This window comes from Leucopleurus acutus, assembly GCF_964270905.1.
Source record: "Leucopleurus acutus genome assembly, chromosome: 12".
NCBI classification, from domain to species: domain Eukaryota; kingdom Metazoa; phylum Chordata; class Mammalia; order Artiodactyla; family Delphinidae; genus Leucopleurus; species Leucopleurus acutus.
In genome coordinates this window covers 88,771,052-88,792,373 of record NC_139154.1, presented here as the reverse complement: position 1 = coordinate 88,792,373, position 21,322 = coordinate 88,771,052, and the positions used below count along the sequence as shown (strand labels likewise).

At 48.2% G+C, this 21,322-nt stretch overlaps 1 protein-coding gene across 9 annotated transcripts in view; it reads right to left on the bottom strand.

Moving 5' to 3' along the window:
* The window catches only part of DYSF (dysferlin), a gene marked incomplete at its 5' end in the record, with an annotated part of 221,707 nt that overhangs the window by 172,598 nt on the left and 27,787 nt on the right, over window positions 1-21,322 (bottom strand). For all 9 annotated transcript variants that reach the window (XM_082852028.1, XM_082852027.1, XM_082852030.1 and 6 more), the window contains one exon: window positions 3,080-3,185. In XM_082852028.1, the coding sequence (XP_082708154.1) occupies window positions 3,080-3,185 (106 nt within the window). The remainder of the gene's footprint in view (window positions 1-3,079; window positions 3,186-21,322) is intronic.

Genomic DNA, 21,322 nt, shown 5'->3' with positions numbered 1-21,322 from the left:
AAATCGGCCTCAGTAAATGGCCAGTGAGAATGCACAGCCGCTGGCAGGGCTCTCTGTCCCTTCTGAGCAAATCCCCAGCTCTCTGTGCTCCCAACTGCCGCGCAACCAGCCCCAGGCCCCGGGTGGGGAGCCCCAGTTCAGAGGGCCTTGGGAGCTGCCTGGGGCTGCAGTGTGACTCAGCACAATCACAGGGGCTAGAAGACGGTCCTGGACCCTCTCCACAGGCCAGAGCTACCTCCTGGGCTGCAGGGAAGGAGGCCCCATGCTATATTGTGATTTGTAAGACATATATATTTGGTCACCGAGATGAGCAAAATATATTTTTCATAGATATTTCGCCTTTGTCCACATTTCCTGGCTCGCAGCTTCCAAAACTCTTGGAATTTCTTAAGTGCCAAGAGTGACAAAGGTGGTCTCTTGTTATGTTAATGGAGTGACCTTTGGACCCCACCTAAGGATGGGGCTGGTTGCCAGGAGGACCAACTGTGTGAACAGAGGATTGTAACTTCAGTCCCACCCCCAACCTCCAGGGATGGAAGAGGGGCTGGAGGTTGAATCAGTCACTGATGGTCAACGATTTAATCAATCATGCTTAAGTCACGAAGCCTCCATAAAAACCCTAAAGGCTGTGTTTCAGAGAGCTTCTGTGTTGGAGAACATGTGGAAACTGGAGAGAGTTGTGCTCCCAGAGAGGGCATGGAAGCTCTGTGCCTCTTCCCCATACCTTGCCTGGGTGTCTCTTCTGTCTGGCTATTCCTGAGTTATACCCTTTTATAATAAACTGGTACAGTGGCACAGTGCTTAAGAATCCCCCTGCCAATGCAGGGGACACGGGTTCGAGCCCTGGTCCGGGAGGATCCCACATGCCACAGAGCAGCTAAGCCCGTGCGCCACAACTACTGAGCCCGCGCTCTACAGCCCGTGAGCCACAACTACTGAAGCCTGCGTGCCTAGAGCCCGTGCTCTGCAACAGGAGAGGCCACCGCAGTGAGAAGCCCGCACACTGCAACCAAGAGTAGCCCCCGCTCGCCGCAACTAGAGAAAGCCCGCACACAGCAACGAAGACCCAACGCAGCCAAAAATAACAAAATAAATAAATTTTTAACAATAAATAAACTGGCAATCTAGTAAGTAAAATGTTTCTCTGAGTTCTGTGAGCCACTCTAGCAAATTCATTGAACCTGTGGAGGAGGTTCTGGGAACCTCTGATTTATAGCCAGGTGGTCAGAAGCACAGGTAACAGCCTGGGCTTGCGACTGGTATCTGAAGGGGGGTGGGGGGCAGGACTGAGCATTTAACCTGTAGGATCTGATGCTATGGCCAGGTAGATAGTGTCAGGATTGAGCTGAATCGCAGCCACCCAGCTGGTGTCTGGAGTATTGCTGGTGGGTGTGGAGAAGCCTCCACACACACCTTGGAGGTGGGTCCAGGAACCCAATTTACCCCAGCTCCCGGAGCCTGTGCTCAGCTGCCACCCATCACCTTGTGGCTCTCACAGCCCCTTCCTGGAGGGGTGTGTGACAGAGTGGCGAGCACTGGCAGGAAACACCAGCGTCGCAGATGCAGAGAGGGCGAGAGCGAGGAGATGACTGAGTGGCCCAGCCAGGAAGCGAGAAACCCCGGTTGGAGGCACTGGGGGCCCGACCCTCAGCAAAGTAGGCAGCGCTGTCCCTGAGACGCCGTGGGGAAGCACCAAGCAGATCCCCTGACTCCAAATCCTCCTTCCCCAGCTGCCTCGATGCCTGCCACTCCTGCATTCGTGCTCCCCGTCTCAGAGGAGCCAGCTCTGGCCCTCTTCAGGATCCCTAGGAGGGTAGCTCAGCAGTCCCGGAGCCCTTCCTGACTACAGGAAGCATTAGCAGACTGAAGGGCTCCAAGGGAGGACAAAAGCAACTCAAGAGGTGATGGAGACAGGCTCAGCGAACCCTGCACTGAACCAGAATGTTCTACCAGTGAGCACTGTCTGAGAAAGGGATGAATTCTCTGGGAAGTGGCATTTCCCCACCAAGGAAGCATCCCAGCCATCGCTGGCCTAAGGCACCTTAGGAGAATTCCAGCATCAGAAGGGCAGTGAACCAGGGGTCCATTCAAGTCCCTTCCACGACTGAGAGCTTAGGAGATGTGCCCCCTGATTCGTGTCCCAGGCTGGACGCCGATTCACTGTGTGACTGCAGTCATTCACTCTCTTTCTCCAGCTCCCAGTTCCCAGCAGTGGTTCCATTCAGAGCTCTGCCCAGACCGGCCACTTCCTGACTCACCAAGCCAGCCAAGAGCCCCCAACCTCACACACACACACACACACACACACACACACACACACACATGCACACACACGCACATGCACACACTCCACCGGGCAAGGTAGCCACACTCTGTCTGACAGACTCCCCAGGGCCCCGCTGGGAGGAAGTACTTCCAGACTGTTAGTCCCCGCAGTGCATCCTGGGAGGTGGGGCTGACCCAGAGGGAAGGTCAGGAATTCTACTGACCATGAAGTAAGAACCCCACAGGGTATATTTAGCTCACTAAAAATAACGGGAGGCCAGAGATGAGGGCTGGGAATTGTCTGGGAGGACTGGGAGAGCACTGGGAAGGCTGGCGGAGGAGCAGGAAGGACCATGGAGGAAGGGAAGGGGGTCTGACAGGTCCTGGTGGGCAGGGGAGGGGGGTGTCTGTTCCCCTTCCCTTGTGATCTGTGACCCAGATGACTCAGATATTCCGGATCTGGAGAAGGGGCCTGGATGGTGAGGAAGGGCTACCAGGCAGATGGAGGCTCCATAACGAAGGCTGCCCAGAAGCTTGGGAAGACATCGGGTTTCCAGTGAAAAACCAAGCCCGGGAGGTGACCCAGGGGCAGACTGCTGTGCGGCAAGGCTGACTGGAGCCCTGCAGGTGGGGCCAGGTCCCTCCTCTTCCCCTCCCATCCCTTCCACCCCTGAGCCCCTCCCGGGCACACTGAGCTCCAGCCAGGGCGGGCCGGGCCTGGTTGCTGGGGGCTGGACTCTGACACCCCACTGGGGTCAGGAGGGCAAAGCCTCAGACAGAAACCGGCCAGATGCAGAGGCCGGTGGACACTTACCCCTGTGGGCTGCTTCTTGCTGTCCAGCAGCGGGGCATTGAAGCTGGCAGACAGACTGGGGGTGGCAAGGACCTCCCGGAGTGGGACGTTGGCCTCCCCCAGGAACCTGAGAGGAGAGAAAAGTAGACTGTAGAAGAGCAGCCTAACGCGCCCAGTTCCTCCCCTGCCTGCCCTTCACCACCGCCACCTCACGGATGCCCCACAGACCAACTGATCTGCCTAGAATGCCTAGGACCCCTCAAGGCTCCCCCGGCAGCCCTGCCCCCAGCTACCCCGTCACCATCCCTGGAAGACCAGGCCCCTCTCCCTGCACGAGAAGGACAAGAGTCACTTCCCCCAAGGTCAACTTTGACCCCTTCTGCCCCGCCCCCACCCAGAGGCCCAGCCCTGCCACCCCATCTGCCTGGGCTGTTTTGCCCATCAGACCTGAACAGTGCACCAGAGCAGCATCTCCTGAAAGCAGGGGCAGTTTCGCCGCCACTGCCTCTGCATTCTCCTCTGCCCCAGCAGCTCTCCCGACCCACAGCTACACAGACCATCTACCCTGGTTTCCCAGAGCTCAGCCAGCAATGATGATAAATGAAAAACACACAGACCTTCCTATCTTCAGGGACAGGGAGAAAGGAAAACTGGGGCAGGGGAGGCATGCCCCACTCCCAAGAGACTATCACCCCACACACACCTGAGGCCGCATCTCTGACTGAGGGGAAGAGGCCCATAGATGGATGAGCTCTTGGGAAAGAGAAGGTCACCACCTGATGTTCAGTGAAGGTACCCTTCAAAGAGTGCCAAGGAAAAAGGTTGTGTCCCTAAGCTAAAAAGTGAGCAAACTGCATCCTGCAGCAGCGGCAGGAAACCAGGGCAGCGAGTGGCCTGTGTCAACCAGAACCGTTGCCCAGTGCCTACATCGGACTTGGGTGTGCCTCCTGCACGTTACTGTCAGGACACAAACAACGACCAGCCACAGGTGTACTCTCATCATTTGCTTGTTAATTTTTTGTTTTTCCGATGATAAATAGCACACCTATTATCTGGGACCTTCCTTTTTCTGGTCTCTATAACAACTGATTTGAATATGAGTTTTTATTACTGATGAAATAAAACTTCCATCTTGACCTAATGGGCTGACTATTAAAACTGGCTGCTTACAATGAGGTACCACTTCACACCCATTACTACTATCAGAAAACAGAAAACAACAAATGTTCACGAGGATGTTGAGAAATTGAAACCCTTGCACACCATTGGTTGGAATGGAAAACAGCATGGCGGTTCCTCAAAAAAATTAAATATAGAATTACCAGGACTTCCCTGGTGGTGCAGTGGTTAAGAATCTGCCTGCCAATGCAGGGGACATGGGTTCGATCCCTGGTCCGGGAAGATGCCACATGCTGCGGAGCAACCAGCCCGCGAGCCACAGCTACTGAGCCCACATGCCGCAACTCCTGAGCCCACAGGCTGCAACTACTGAAGCCCGTGCCTAGAGCCTGTGCACCGCAATGAAGAGTAGCCCCCACTCACCACAACTAGAGAAAGCCCACGTGCAGCAACAAAGACCCAACACGGCCAAAAATAAATAAAATTTTTAAAAAAATACACTACAAAGCTTTTAATAAATAAATATAGAATTACCATATGATTTGGCAATTCCACTTCTGAGTAAATACCCAAAAGAATTGAAATCAGGGACTCAAGGAGATTTTTTTTTTTTTTTTTTTTTTTTTTTGCGATACGCGGGCCTCTCACTGTTGTGGCCTCTCCCATTGCGGAGCACAGGCTCTGGACAGGCCCAGTGGCCATGGCTCACGGGCCCAGCTGCTCCACAGCATGTGGGATCTTCTCGGACCGGGGCACGAACCCGTGTCCCCTGCATCGGCAGGCGGATTCTCAACCACTGCGCCACCAGGGAAGCCCCTCAAGGAGATATCTGTACACCCAAGTTCATAACAGCATTATTCACAATTGCCAAAAGGTGTGAGGCAGGAGACAGATGGGCTCCAGGTTAGACATTTTCAGCCAACCTCCTGTTTACACATCCAGATAGAAACAACAACAGGAACAGGGTAAATAGCTGGACTTTGCCTCCAGTGGACACTTTAAGATAACAGTAATCGCAGGGGCAGAGAGGAGCTGAACCCTGCCCAGATAAGAGAAAAAGAGACCACATTTTTCTCATTCTCTAGGTCAAGGAGGCCTTCCCAACTACACATGTGCAGAAAGGCTCCTCAGGGGTCAAAAAGCGAGGGGCACCACCCCATAGTAGGTGATATCAACCTACATATAGGCCTCTTCACTAGAATCCAACTTGGCTAAGAGATGCGCACACACACAGAGGAGGACCCTGAGTTAAACCAAATACGGACACAGAGCCGGGCAAAGCAAGATGATTGGCCAGAGGAAACCTGGACGAAATGCCCCATAAAAGTGATTCAAACTACCACGAGGGTGTGACCCTCTCTCTGAGCCTGCCCCTGTGAGTCTATTCACATGTTTTTCCTCCTAATAAACACTTTGCTTATTTCAGTACTGTCTGCCTCTTTGTGGAAATTCATTTCTACAAAGCCAACGGGCCAGGGCCTTGTCACTGGCCACTATCCCTGGTGGTCTAGTGGCTAGAATTCGGCGCTCTCACTGCCGTGGCCTGACTTCAATCTCTGGCTGGGGAACCAAAATCCTGCTTCAAGCCGCTGCAGGCCGAGGCCAATACCAAACCTAGATTTAATACCGGGTCTAGTCGCAGTTTCAACCTTTCCCAGAAATGTAATCTTAATAGGCCAGTCTAGAATGTTCTGGTCAAGCACCAGAAAGGTAATCTGTCTTGTGGGCCATCTCTACCCCACTCCCACCCCACCCAGAAGAAGACGAGCCCATCTGCATGATAAACCCTTGCCTGTCTGTTCCCCACCCAAAAAAGTTGATGTCCTGACTTTAAAATAACCCTTCATATTCTTCTGTTAATACCTTCTTGCCCCACCCTCCTTCGGCCTATAAAATCTTCCATTTTGCACAACCCCTTGGAGTGCCTTTCTAGTTGCTAGATGGGACGCTGTCAGATTCATAACTCAATGAATAAAAAACCAATTAGATCTTCAAATTTACTTAGTTGAATTTTGTTTTTTAATAGGGCTAAAGGGAGAGATGTTTGCTAACATTCATTCCAGGGTTCTAACACCCCTCATGATGCTAGGAATCGAATTTCCTAGAATTTGGACTGGTTTGTGTTATAGTCCTTTGCAGAACAGAGCAGGCTTGTACCATAGCTCACTAAACGGGGCCTCCTGGAGAGCCTCCATCCCAGAGCCAGCGAGGGGACGGCCCCTGTCACCAGTGTGTTGACTGAAGTGGGCAATGTCAAAAAAACCAGACAGTAGGGGCAGAGAACCCCTGAATCCATGCTGTAAGCAGATGGGGTAGGGGGTCCCCAGAGAAAGAGAACCTGGCATGGCCTCCTTGACATAAGAGAAGCCATTTTGGGCCTAAACCATTTTGTGATCTAATCCTGGCCACAGTGCTTGTCCTTGAATAGATCTCAGTAATAATGATCTTAAGAGGACATAAAGGACAAACTTATCAAGGCAAAAGTAACAATAGCAAAGATAACAAACCAGTTGTGAAGACTCCCAGTTCTATTTAAATTGCAAAGACTAGCCTAAAGCACTTTCTTGAGCTGTTCAGAATTTAAATCCCCCCTCAGGCACTCAACCACCAGATCAGCTGGAATCTAAGAGATGGTGATGTTGACCTTTTCTGACCTTCCTGCCTTAGTCAATTAAAGCTTGGACTCTGCCTACTGCCCAAGCCCCTTCTCGAATATGCATATACCCATAGCTTAAAACTTCCCCAATTTTGCTGTTCCGGGGAGACGCTGCTTTGGGAAGGGTCCCCAAATTTCACTTTACTTGCTGCAATAATAAATCCTTCCTTCTCCTGGTCTTTGACTTGGTTGTGTCTTTTGGCTCGACACCCACCAAGAGGCAAGCCCAGTTTCTGGGTAACAATGCGACACTGTGAAACTGGGGCAGCAGAACGGAGGGACTTGCTTGAGCAGGTTGATGGTGGATCCTGCTCTAGAACCTGTGAAAGGAAAATCAAAATAGAGTCGGGATTGGTAAGAGAGCTCTATAAAATGGAGCTGGGAGGCCATGAAGGAAGTGTGACTTATATATGTCTCAGCCTGGATGGAATCTGACCTTTTGGCCTGATGAAGTCATCCAGAACACCTGCCCGAAACTCCAGATATTTATCGGACCCTTTCCCTAAAATAACTCAGGAGAGTCTATCTACTTATAGACCCCCTACCCTAAAACAACCTGTGCTTTTTTTTTTTTTTTGGCTGCGTTGGGTCTTCGTTGCTACACGTGGGCTTTCTCTAGTTAACGGTGAGCGGGGGCTACTCTTCTTTGCGTTGCGCGGGCTTCTCATTGTGGTGGCTTCTCTTGTTGCGGAGCACGGGCTCTAAGAGCATGGACTTCAGTATTTGTGCCACACGGGCTTCAGTACTTGTGATTCGCAGGCTCTAGAGCGCAGGCGCAGTAGTTGTGGCGCACTGGCTTAGTTGCTCTGCGGCATGTGGGTTCTTCCCGGACCAGGGCTCGAACCCGTGTCCCCTGCATTGGCAGGCAGATTCCTTTTTTTTTTTTTTTTTTTTGCGGTACGCGGGCCTCTCACTGTTGTGGCCTCTCCCGTTGCGGAGCACAGGCTCCGGACGCACAGGCTCAGCGGCCATGGCTCACGGGCCCAGCCGCTCCGCGGCATGTGGCATCTTCCCGAACCGGGGCATGAACCCGTGTCCCCTGCATCGGTAGGCAGACTCTCAACCACTGCGCCACCAGGGAAGTCCCCAACCTGTGCTTCTTTAAGCACAAATACTTTCAGATCCTATCACAATTCTCACCAGGCAACTTTTAACAACCTCCAGGCTTTTTGTCTTTAAAAGTCCCTCTTTCTCCCAATACTTTCACAGATACCCGAATTTGCGTCTCCCGAATTGCAATTCTTAAAATCCCAAATAAACTATTTTCTTATTTGCAGCCTCCTGCATTATTTGTTGGTTGACAGACTTGGCCCCCAGATTCCCAGCGGCAATTCCTGGCAATTCTGAGGCTTCAGCCTGGGGCGGCGGGAGGCAGGGCCGCCAGGGGAGTGGAGGGATGGCAGACCTGGAGGTGCAAACAGCTAGTTTGCCGGCGAGCCCCCGGTTCCGGACCCTGGAGGCTGCGGCCAGAGCGCGGCGGGTCAGGGCGCAGAGCGGACCCGGCTCTCCTCCCTCGCCTGCATCCCGCCCGCCCAGGCCCCTGTCAGGGAGAATTCCCGGAAGCGGGGCGGGAACAATGGGAGGAAATGCAAGAGGAAGCGCCGGCCCCACCCCTGCCAGCCCAGGCACCTCCGGGCGGGAGGGACCGCGGCCAGCAGGATTGCTTGTTATTTCCTCCCTTAAACGTCTTTCTGGGCCATGAAATGCCCCCACTTGCCCACCCTGCATAGGCCCTGAGGTCAGTCCCTCCGAGGGCCTGAGCGGCTTCACAGGCCTCCACTCCGCTAGGAGGTAAGGCTGGAAGCAGGCTGCCTATCCCTAAGCCTAAGGAGCAGGTTGTGGGCTGACGCGCCCGAGTCCGAGAGAGGCAGAGCCTGCCCTGTGTGGGCAGCCCCGCCGAACTGCGGGGAGGAGGAGGGAGGGAGGGAAGGGGGACGGATCTGAGGCTTGACCGCGATCGGAAACCCTGACGGCCACTTTTCATTCATTCATTTCACGGAGGACGGAGAAGATGTGTTATTCAGGGGGCTCGGACCTGGGAGGGTCCAGACCCTTGAGGAGACCCATCCCATCCTGAGACCAAGGCTAAGACACAGACCCTAGGGCGCCCCGGCCTTCTGCACATCAGGGATGCTGCACACTCGGTGGGTACCAACCAGTGGCCCAGTGCGGCAGGCAGGATTCAGTAGCAGTCAAATGAGGCAAGGACAGGCCTGGGGGGGTCCTGCACGGGCTGCCTGGGAGCGAGCTCTGAGTGTGTGTGGAGCCTGGTGGGCTGGAAGGAAACCCTGTGGGCCTTGACAGCCTACTGATAGAAAAATGCGCTGCCTAGTCTCCCCAGACCTGGTCGTCCCTCTTGGCTGTGCTGTGTTCCCAAGCCACTGGAATGTGAGGGCAAGAGAAGTGTGGGGTCAGAAAGAGCTGCTGCCAAATCCCAAAGACAGAAAGCCAGGTCAGGAATTAGCATGGGAGAGGGAGTGCAAGGTCAAAGCTGCTTCCATGTTGACAAGGCATACGTCCTTCCTCATGGAAAAAGAGCTGGTTCCCAAATTCCTCATCCAGTAGGTTGCTGTCCTTAGAAATGCGAGGTGGTGACCTCTAAGTCTAAGCCTTAAGTGGGAGGGTACGAATTAAGGTGGCCAAGTAAGTTGATTTTAACAAAGCACAAAGAAATCTAAACAATTTTATTTTAAAACATCGGGCCACACATGGGAAAAGAATCTAAAAAAGAGTGGATATATGCATATGTATAACTGATTTGCTTTGCTGTACACCTGAAACTAACACAACATTGTAAATTAACTATACTCCAATAAAAATTTTAATAATTAATTAAAAAAGGAAACATCTGGACATTTTACATCACTGTAAGATCAAAACACAAGAGGCAACCCAAATGTCCATCATCGAAAACGGGTAAGTTAAGTATAGACATACAACAGAATAGTATACAACTATAAAAATAATGGAAATGTTACACTGTAGATTTATAATGTATGGAAAATCTTCAACATACATTGTTAGGCATATGGATCAATGGAAAAGAAGTGTGAGCCCAGAAATAAACCCACATACCTATGGTCAATTAATCTTCGACAAAGGAGGCGAGACTATGCAATGGGAAAAAGACAGTCTCTTCAGCAAGTGGTGCAGGGAAAGTTGGACAGCCGCATGTAAATCAATGAAGTTAGAACACACCCTCTCACCTTACACAAAAATAAACTCAAAGTGGCTTAAAGACTTAAACATAAGACATGACACCATAAAACTACAAGAGATCATGCAAAATTTGCTCTGACATAAACCGTACCAATGTTTTCTTAGGTCAGTCTCCCAAGGCAATAGAAATAAAAACGAAAATAAACAAATGGACCTAATCAAACTCACAAGCTTTTCCCCAGCAAAGGAAACCACAAACAAAATGAAAAGACAACCTACAGAATAGGAGAAAATATTTGCAAATGATGTGACCGAAAAGGTCATTTCCAAAATGTACAAACAGCTCATACATCTCAACAACAAAAAAACTAATTGAAAAATGGGCAGAAGACCTAAATAGACATTTCTCCAAAGAAGACATCCAAATGGCCAATGGGCACATGAAAAGCTGCTCAACATTGCTAATTATTAGAGAAATGCAAATCAAAACTACAATGAGGTACCACCTCACACTGGTCAGAATGGCCATCATTAAAAAGTCTACAAGTAACAAATTCTGGAGAGGGTATGCAGAAAAGGGACCCCTCCTCTACTGTTGGTGGGAATGTAATTTGGTGGATTACAGAATGTAATTTGTGGAAAACAGTATGGAGGTTCCTCAGAAAACTAAAAATAGAATTACCATATTATCCAGCAATCCCACTCCTGGGCATATATCCAGACAAAACTATATTTCAAAAAGATACATGCATTCCTATGTCATAGCAGCACTATTCACAATAACCAAGACATGGAAACAACCTAAATGTCCATCAACAGATGAATGGATAAAGAAGATTTGGTACATGTATACAATGGAATACTACTCAGTCATAAAAAAGAACGACATAATGCCATCTGCAGCCACATGGATGAAACTAGAGATTATCATACTAAGTGAAGTAAGTCAGAAAGAGAAAGACAAATACCATATGATATCACTTACTGCGGAATCTAAACTATGATACAAATGAATCTATCTATGAAACAGAAACAGAATCAGGAACATAGAGAATAGACTGGTGGTTGCCAAGGCAGAGGGGGTTGGGGGATGGGTAGAGTGGGAGGTTGGGATTAGCAGATGTAAGCTTTTATATATAGAATGGATAAACAACAAGGTCCTACTGTATAGCACAGAGAACTATATTCAATATCCTGTGATAAACCATAATGGAAAAGAATATTGAAAAAAAGAGAATGTATATATGTATAACTGAATCACTTTGCTGTACAGCAGAAATTAACACAACATTGTAAATCAACTATACTTCAATTTTTAAAATACTGATTGATTTTTGTTAAAGATGCATTGTTAAGTAAAAAAACAATGTTCAAAAAAGTGTGTATAATATGCTACCTATTACTTAGAGTGGTCAGATAGATAGAAAGTGTAATGGTGTTTGCCAGAGGCTGGAGGGAGGGGACAATGGGGAGTTATTGTTTAATAGGTATAGAGCTTCAGTTTTACAGACGAAAAGAGTTACAGGGATGAATGGTAGTGATGGTTATAAAACAATGCAAATGTATTTAATGCCACTAAACTATATACACTTAAAAATGGTTAAGATGGTAATTGTTATGTGTATTTTACCACAATACAAAAAAATCTATTTTAGTAAATAAATATACTACCTATTATGTAAAAAAGAGGAAAGTCAGAATTTATACTGGTGATTAATCAATAATATGAGTGATACAGAAGAAACAAAGAACAATGGTTACCTATGGGAGAAAGATGAGAATTGCGCAGCTGGGGGAACAAAGGGAGAACTTCTGCTGCATTTTTTAAAATAGAGTCTGCTTTTATAACTCCTTAAATTTTTTTACTAACTCAAAAATTAAATTTGAAAACAAAGCATAAAAACTCTTTTTAAATTTTATAATTTATTAATGCAACAAATACTTATTTTGCCTATCAGACAAAACACCGAGCCTGCCCTCATGGAACTCACATTCTACTAAGAGCTACCTGCCTCCTGACTGAGTGTATATTAGACACTCTACATGTATAGAGTGTCTAATATACACTCAGCGGTTAAACTGCCACAGCGGTTAAACTGACGCTAGCCCTGTGGGGTAGGTACTGGTATTAGTTCAATCCACCTTACAGATGAGGAGTTTGGGACTCGGAAAGGCATTTGACTTGTCTGATTTCACACAAATAACAGACAGAGCCAGACTCCAAGAGCCTTGCCTTAGACCCCATCCTGGACCAGTGGCACACCTCAGAGCCCCATGAGCACATCATGAAAGACACAAAAAGACCCTTTGCTTCATCCATGGAAAAGAGAGCCCAGGCTATAAATCTGATCTGGTTCAACCTTTTTAAAAGAATCTAATTCCAAGCTGTACTAATCATGCCTTTTTATTTTCAATATTTTGATGTTTTGATATCTGGGGCTTTGCTCACTTTGGAGGGGCTGCCCCTCCCAGGACTAGTCAATTCCTAGAGATATAAACGACTCACCTGCAACTGCACCTTTCATATGCAGACCAACCAAGCCAGAGCCCACCCCCCCCACCCCCTTCTCTATTGAGCACTCACACTCAGCCAACATTCCCCTGCACTGAAAACCCCAGGGCCAGGTACCACATAACTTCACATAGCCCCTGCCCTCCAGAGCCTGCTGAAATTATTCAAACTAGCCGATCCTAAACCCGCTTACCCTGCCTTGCCTGTTCTTTTCTGAGGAAACCACAGTAAAGGCTCTTGCCCATGCTTTCCCATCCCTCCCCCTGCCTCCTGACTGACCCTGGTGCTTCCCCACGTGGCCCCCCCATGGTGCAGCATGCCCCCTCCTCTGAGGAACTGTAACAAACTATCCTTTCAATGGTAATCATCTCCTGATTTGTTGGCTTACCATACCTGAATAATAGCAAAACCTACATTTTAAAACACAAGCCTGCTAGTTCTTTGTTGGGGAGATCAGGGGTGAACGGTCATTTTAAAGAGCTCAGTAATCGCACCCTGTAGATGGGCTACACTCTCCTATGAAGAGGAGGTTGTGAGGTCTAGTAGTCTACACTATGCATTTGGAGCTTTCAGAGGGTGGCCTTGAAGTCTGGGCCCTGAGGAGAAGAAGGAAGGGAAGGGTCGAGTGTGCGGAACAGGTCTGGCAACAGGGCAGCTGGCTGAGACCCCAGGAGAAACCAGCTAGTCAGGGAGAGGCAGCCATGTCTGTGGCAGGGATAGCTGAAGGACCTAAGAGAGACGCTCTTCCACTGACAGTGGCCTCCACACCTGCAGGGGGTGGCAGACCCTCCCTCCGTTACTCCAGGCCTTCCCATATGCCATGGTGCCATGAGCTGAAGAATGAACAGGTGAGGCAGCCGAGGTGCAGCAGACCAGAGAAGACAACATCCCCAGGTGCTGGGAGCTGTGTTAGGGAGAAGTTAGATGGGAGAAGTGGGTGCAGCTCACACTGACACTGACCAGTAAGTGAATGTTAGACAAGCCCTCTCCCCAGACACCCGGAAGGAAGGTGGCCCAGGAAGGCTGGCAGGACACAGTTCTTGCCCTGTTTGGTTCATGGGACACCCCAGGTGGCAGACCCTGGGTGTCACACACGCCAACCATGGTCTTCACATGTTGAGTCAGTGCCAACATTTCTAAACTATACCTTTCAACCTATAGCAACACTTTGAAAACATTCTTCCTCTCAACTATCTTCCAAAAATAAATTTTATCATAGAATGCTGAAGAAAAAGAGCTCTCGAGTCATCCTACTTGGGCTGGAACCTCAGCTCTGCCATGCGACAGCTCTGTCGCTGAGCACAAGTTACATAACCTTTCTGAGGCCTGTTTTCTCATCTGTAGAGGTCATTTATTCATTTGACAAATATGTAGTGAGCACCTAATTATTGTAGGTATTGGGGATACTGGTTACACAAAATGGACAACCACCCCTGCCCTGTTGGAGCTTCACAGGAATAGTGCACACTTCAGAGGGTTCTTGTAAAATCCAAGTTCACATACCTAACACCCCCAACTGTGTCTGGGACACAGACAGTGCTTGGTAAATGTCACCCCACTCACCACCTTCCTGTCCTCTGCACATACTACCCCACCAGATTGAAGTGAGGGACCCATTAGATCATGACTGTCATAATATATGTAAGAGGTAAGATTTACTTTTGGTCACTCCTGATGGTAGAATAGAAATGAGACCCTCAAAATCTCAGGGAGAGAGACTGTGGCTCAGCAGAAGGAAGGACTTTCTCACATTATAATCCAGGCCCTGAACAGGCTTCTTCCTGACTCTAGCTCTGTCCTTGAAGGATGGAGGAGACTCCCACAGGTCTTTCAACTCTGGATGACATACCTGCCAAGGGGGGAGGCTCCAGTGAGAGTGTGGGTGGCCGATGACCAGTGCAGGCACAGGGTAGGGTCCAGGCATGACAGCAGTGGGGTTAGACAAGCACCATCACTAGGGCCTCCTGCAGGAAAGGCTTACACAGCCCAGACTGGTAAATGTGAAGGGAGTGCTGGCAATGGAAAACCAGTTCCCAGCCTTCATGGTAAAGACTGAATCAGTCAAGCAAGAGTCACCTGTGGCTGCTAAATCTAGGGGGACATTTTGATGAGCAGGATATTGGCAGGGTCTTAAAGTGTCTCTTAACACACGTCAAGGAGGAAAAAAAGAACAGTAAAGACACAATGGAAAAATCAGACAACACCTTGATGGGTGATTGAAATGAATGTCACCAACGAGGGACACCATGCACCTCCAGATCCTGAGATAAACACAACACACCTATGACGGATTCCAGCCAGGAGTCAGTAACCGAATCTGATCATGAATATAATCATGAGAAAGACATCAGACAAACCCCAAGTGAGGAATATTCTATTTTTTTCATTGGGGTATTGTATTATTCAAAAATGTAAATTGTCATAACTGTGGAAATGTCCCAAAGTAAAGGAGGCTATGGAAATATGATGACAAAATTCAATATGGGTATCTATACTGGGGGAAAGGGAGAGGGAAATGCTATAAAAGACATAACTTGGTCAATGGATAGGATCAAAATACAAACAGTAGATTAAAGTAGGCAACCATGTTAAATTTACTGAAGTTGGTAACTTACTGTGATTATGTAAAAAAAATCCCTGCTCTTTGGAAATATACACAGAAGTATCTAAGGATAAAGGGCCATGATGAGTATAACTTACCCTCAAATGGGAGAGAGAGAAAAAGGGAGGACGGAGGGAGAGGAGAGAGTGAGAGAGCGAATATTATACACCAAACGGAACAGAACGTTACCAATAAATGAGTCTAAGTAAAGTGTGTGGATGTTCTTTTTGAAACTTTCCGAGTTTGAAATTATTTCCCAAAAAAGGCTCTAGAAAGGTCTCCATGTGTCCGTTCCTCATTCTTTATCTTTTAAACTAAGAAAAAGACATGTCAACTAAAAATATATGTATTACAACTCAAACCCATTCATCACTGACTCAGCCGCACCTTCCTCATTAGATTCAGTGAGTCAGCACAACAGGAAAATCAGATAGCCCCTGACCTGGCAGGACACACACACACACACACACACACACACACACACACACACAGAGACACACACACTCAGGGGAAGTTTAAGGACACCGGTGAGGAGACACCATGAGCTGCGGCCCCTTCAGCCATACATGCCTGGCCGTGAGGGGCAGGAAATGAGAACAGCCGGACATAACACACACACACAAACCCCAGCCCGCCTGGCCTCTGGCAGACTTCCTGCCAGTATCTGATCCTCCAGGGGCTGCCCAAGGGTAACTCTAAATAGTTTTCCACTTCAATCCAGAGAAAGACAAAAGAAAAACTATTCCGAAACACAGGGATGTCCTGGATAGAATCCAGGACAAAATATAGTTAGAAAAATCCTTGGAAAATAAGGATATGGTCAATGCTTCCGAGGATGCTGAGAACAATGGGATGGTGAACTGCAAGCATTCCTGCCTCAAAACTGCCTCCCAAGGATTCCGGAGGCTTGCCCACTGGCTTGCTGAAGCCTGGAGGCTGAACATAGGCCTACTTTCCCCAACTTCTGACAACAGCAAACTGCCTCTCTGCCTTTTTAAATGTCTATGTGCACAGGCATACAAATACCCAAAGGTGAACATCCATTCCTGTGTAAGAATGACACCGGGACAAAGCAACCAATAGACGACAAGCAGAGAGAAAATACCATCCACACTTAAAACAGACCGAGGGTCAATATTCCTAACAAGATCCCAAACGTACAAACTACCATGAATTAGTTAGAATAAAACAAGCACCTCAAAGTATTAAGATAGGCAACTGACAGAAGAAGAAATACAAATGGGCAATAAACACATGGAAAGATGCTCAACTTTACAAGCAATTAAGGAAACACAAATTATAAGATACCTTTTTTCCCCCATGGCACTAGCAAAAATAAAACATTGACGGGCACTTTTTTTACACTGTCGGTAGACGTAACTCAGGACACCTTTTCTGAAAAGCAATTTGGCAGAATTGATGAAAATGTTGTCCCATTTCTAAGGACCTATCCTAAAGGAAAAATAGTATAAGGACATAAAAATGTTTGGATAAAGATGTTCAGGGGCAGGCCAGGAAAGAAACTAGAAAGAAACTAAATACCAGTCAATAAGGTTACAGTGGGATAAATTATGGTGCACTCACACCGTGGAATACAACACAACTACTGAAAATGGGGTTGACCGATATCCACTGACCTGGGAAAACGGTTCGTGATAAAATGACAAAAAGCCACATGGGGACCAATATACATGGCGTGACTCATTTTTGTGTAAGTAAATGAATATACTTGTATATAAACAGATGCTTGCAGATACTTAGGGAAAGTTGAGGAAGCTATATACGGTCAACAGTGGACACCACTGGAGGGAAGGGAAGGAGCGGATTGGAGAACATGCATTTTTTCCTTTATAAACTTTTAAAAATGGAGCTTACTGACTTACGCTTATTATTTTACTTTATTTTTTTTGGCTGTGCCACGTGGCATGCGGGATCTTAGTTCCCCAACCAGGGATCGAACCCATGGCCCCTGCAGTGGAAGCACAGAGTCTTAACCAATGGACCACCAGGGAAATCCTGGCGCTTACTTCTGCTTATAAAAATATTTATAATTTTTATACTCTTGTCGGGGTTTTTTTCAAATAAAAAAGAATGTGTTCATATTCAGGTATAGCACGTGTCCAGACGGGGCATGCACTTGCTGTAATGTTCACATACTGGTGTGGTTTCTGTATGTGCATCTGTTTGGATCCTGCTACAACCAGCAGTCACCATGTACCGGACACCTTCAATGTGCCAAGCACAGGGTAGGCGTTTGACACGTACGCATTATACAACAACTCTGCACTGTAGGTACTGTGATTGCCTTTCAGAAAGGTCCAGGTCAAGGCAGTGCCAGGATGAGACCCACTGCTGAAAGTGGGGCTCCCGAGAGTAGCCTTTGACCTTCACTCTCATGCCGGCCACCACACTGCCCTGCTCAGCTATGTAGACAACCTGGGGGACCAAGACCCCCTGCCCCTGCCAGGATGGAACCCCTTGGCCACATCAACTCATTCCAGGTGTGAGTCAAAGGCACCCACTGGCCAGATCTGCGCCCCGACCTTCCTTACATTCTTGCACGTGACAGACTCATGTTCAGCTCCTTCCTAGCAACCCCTGCTTTCCCTCAATAGATTAAGCCCGTTGTCCCCGGAGACACCAGGACAACCCCTACCTCCACCCTGGGGGCACCAAGACCTACTCCAGGGTCAGCAACAGCCCTACAGGAGATGGTCACCTACGTCAGGAAGACCCACCGTTCCCAAAACATCTCCTCACAGCCTATCGCGGTGCCGAAAGGCTCACCGTTAGCGCTTTCATTTTTGGTCTAAGCGGAGTCTGGGAAATAAAGCACCATCGCCTACATTCCTAAGAGAAGGAGCAAAACGTTAACCCACAGGCTGCCACCAACACTTCAGTATGAATGAGTGAGTCCGTTTTCAAACCACAGCTGGCTGAGAGCAGCCTTTGATGGGAAAGGGCTGGGGTCAGTGGGACTCAAGCAACTGGGGCAGCTGGAGGGCAGCACAGGGGAGCTACGGAAAAGGGGATGTGCCGAAGGGAACTGCCATTTAGGGAGCAGCCCTCTGTGGCAGGTCCCTGAGATGTGCTTTTGCACTTGATTTAATACTCCCTAACGAGGAGGAAACAGGCTCAGGGAGCTGAGCTGAGGACCTGCCCAAGGCCACAGGGCTGTTGAGTCTGGACCCTAGCTCTTCCCAAAGTCCATATTCACTCCAGCTCATTCCGTGACCAGCTCACGGGGCCGACGTCGGGGTGAGAGGAGGAGCAGCTGAGGAGGAAGGACACGGAGCAGCGGTGCCCAGGAAGGTACCCAAGCTGCCTCTGGGGCCCCGGTCAGTGGCCGACACCATACTGACAACCCAGATCGCAGGGCAGGTGAAGGCAGGCAAGGCTCTGTGTGCGGCTGAGAGAGCCCTCAAGGCCCCACTTTATAGAGTCACCGGGTTGCTGAAAGGTTGGGAGTGAATCACACTCTTCTAAAGAAAATGCTATTGTGAGAGCCTAAGGGAACGCTTCTTTAAAGGCAGTAGTGTGCCTTCTAGCCGATTCTTGGTGTGAATCTGGGTCTCCTTCTGTACTTCTTGATTGAAGCAGGGGCGGGGGGGACAGCCACCCTGGAATAGAGTTGCCAGATCAAGTACAGGATTCCCTGTTAAGTTTACCTTTCAGATAAACAATGGGTAATCTCTTAATATAAGTATGTCTCATGCAACATTTGGGACATTCAAACTTAACTGAGTGTCCTGTATGTTTCTCTATTGAATCTGGCCACCCTATCCTGGGCCTGGCTAGGCCTGGGGCCAGTGAACTATGGTGGTCAAGGTGAGTATCATTTTAACCCTGGTGGTTTTTTTGCTTCGTTTTTGGGGGTTTTTTTTGGCTGGGCCGTTAGGCTTGTAGGATCTTAGTTCCCCGACCTGGGATCAAACCGGGCCCTCGGCAGTGAAAGCGCAGAGTCCTAACCACTGGATGGCCAGGGAATTCCGTAACCCTAGTGTTTGACAGATGGACATTTTGACCCCATGGAGACTTTTGCTCCCATATTTACATTTACCAAACATTTAAATTAAAAAAAATACACCTACATTAATTAATTTCTACTGGAAAGGCATTTTTCAGAACAAATTAAATTAAGCCCATTTAATTTGTTGAGATATTTTCTATACAAGTGTAATTAAACTCCTTTCTTTTTTTAATCTTCATTTTTATTTTACCAAAATTATTGTCATTAGTAACAATTATTTTCTGTTTAAATTTCCCAACACAGGTTTGGTGCAAAGTTTTCTTGGGGGGTTTTTTGTTTGTTTGTTTTTTCATTTTTCAATTCATATCAAGCTTTATCAAATATAGCTCTCTTCCATTCTTGAGTTTTCTTTTGTGGAATTAGTTCTATTAAGTCTGATTCTCTCAGGTCAGTGTTTACAGTTACCAACAGGATTCTTCAGTCAGTTTTTCATTTCCTTAACAATTTTACCATGTGCCGTTTTGCCCACAATTATTGCATGGTAATCATTTCTACCTATAACCACATCCAGAAACTATGGTAAGAATTATATTTATTTCTCAGTTAATCCATGAAAAAATTGAGAGCCATTCCTTGCAGAAGTGCCAGCATTGCTCTCATGCCCTAGTGCACACTGGTCTCCCCTGGGCAGTTTCAGGAAGTGCTGCTGCCTGCACCCGACTCCAGCTTCTCCTTTCATCAGTTTGTGCCTAGACACTGATCTATTGTAAAGCTCCCAGGCCATTCTAAGATGCACCCAGGGTTGAAGCACTGTTCTAAAAATCTAGAGCTGCGCTGTCCAACACAGTAAGCCGCCACTGTGCACGCACATGAGCTATTCAAATTTAAATTAATTAAAATTAAATAAAATTTAAGATTCAGTTCCTCAGTTACACTAGCCAACACGGAATGGTTCCATCATCTCAGAAAGTTCTACCGGGCAGCACTGGTCTGGAGTGCAGACGACTGGTTCTCACTCCCTAACACGTGGGAGTTAGTAATGGTGCACAGGCCCCGCTCCCAATCAATTAAGTGAGAACTTGCAGGCGGGGCCAGGCACTGGCATGTTACGTCAAAGCTGCCGATGATGCTCTTGCGTCTCATAGCCTGGATTGGGAATTTCTCAGCTGAACATCCCAGGGGTCAAACTTAGCTGGTCAGGGATCAGGGTCAGCTTCCCCTCCAGCGTCCTTCTGAGAAGCCCAGAAGGAGTAAACAGGAACAGTAAACAGGAAGTTGTTGAGTGCAGCCTGGGACACTCAACTGAGTCCAGGACCCAGCCTAGCTGGGTTTGCACGAGTGTCTCCCATCCAGAGGAGTGAAGTTTCCTCTTATGTGCATTTGAAACCTGATTTTATAGACATGGAGTTGATCCACCCCTGCAGTTGCTTCAGGATGGGTGGGGTGCAGAATGGCCCAGAGACAGTATCCAGCCTGAGTTTCCCCTCCTGAGAGATTCCGAGACCCCACTCCAGGCCAAGAGACCAGGCTGGCATAACGAGGTCACCCAAAACTGCCAACGGTCGTCGGGGAAACACAGAAACATCAAAAATCCCAGAAGCCCTGGGGAAAGAGAAGAGAGTGGAAGTGGGGGAGAGTCAGAGGACAGAAGGAATAAAAGGAGAGGGGCTAGGAAGGAAAAGGAGCAAAACCACAGACCTGTGGAGACAGAGGTGTGAGTGAGGGGCGGTAAAGAATGAGTGAGGCATTGAGGGGACTCTAGAAACAGGTGGAGGCAGAGGATGGAGGTTCAGAAGAGGGAGAGGAGGAGACAGAGGGAGACTGTGGAGGGCTGTGCTGCACCTCGCTTGGAAGAAGACCCAGGAAGACCCTTGATGGGCTCACAGCCCACCCAGGACTGCCAGGAAGGAAGGAACTGCTGCATGACGACCCTGTGGATTTCACTGAAACCGAGGGCAGTCAGATGGCAGAGGTCACCATCACACCTGTTATCTCCCTATTTGCTTCCTGACCAGACACTGCCAACTTGAGGGTAGTAAGTAGGCGTTCTATGTAAAATGTTCATTGAATTGAATTCACTGATTTTTTTTTCCCCTCTTCTCTTTTAGAACGTAAAATGTCACATGGTTGCTCTTGCCACTTCCTGGAAATGCTTCTTACTTTTACAGCGTTAGACTTTTTAATACTTTCAATTAACTGGGATTCTTTTTTTTTTTTTTTTTGCGGTACGTGGGCCTCTCACTGTT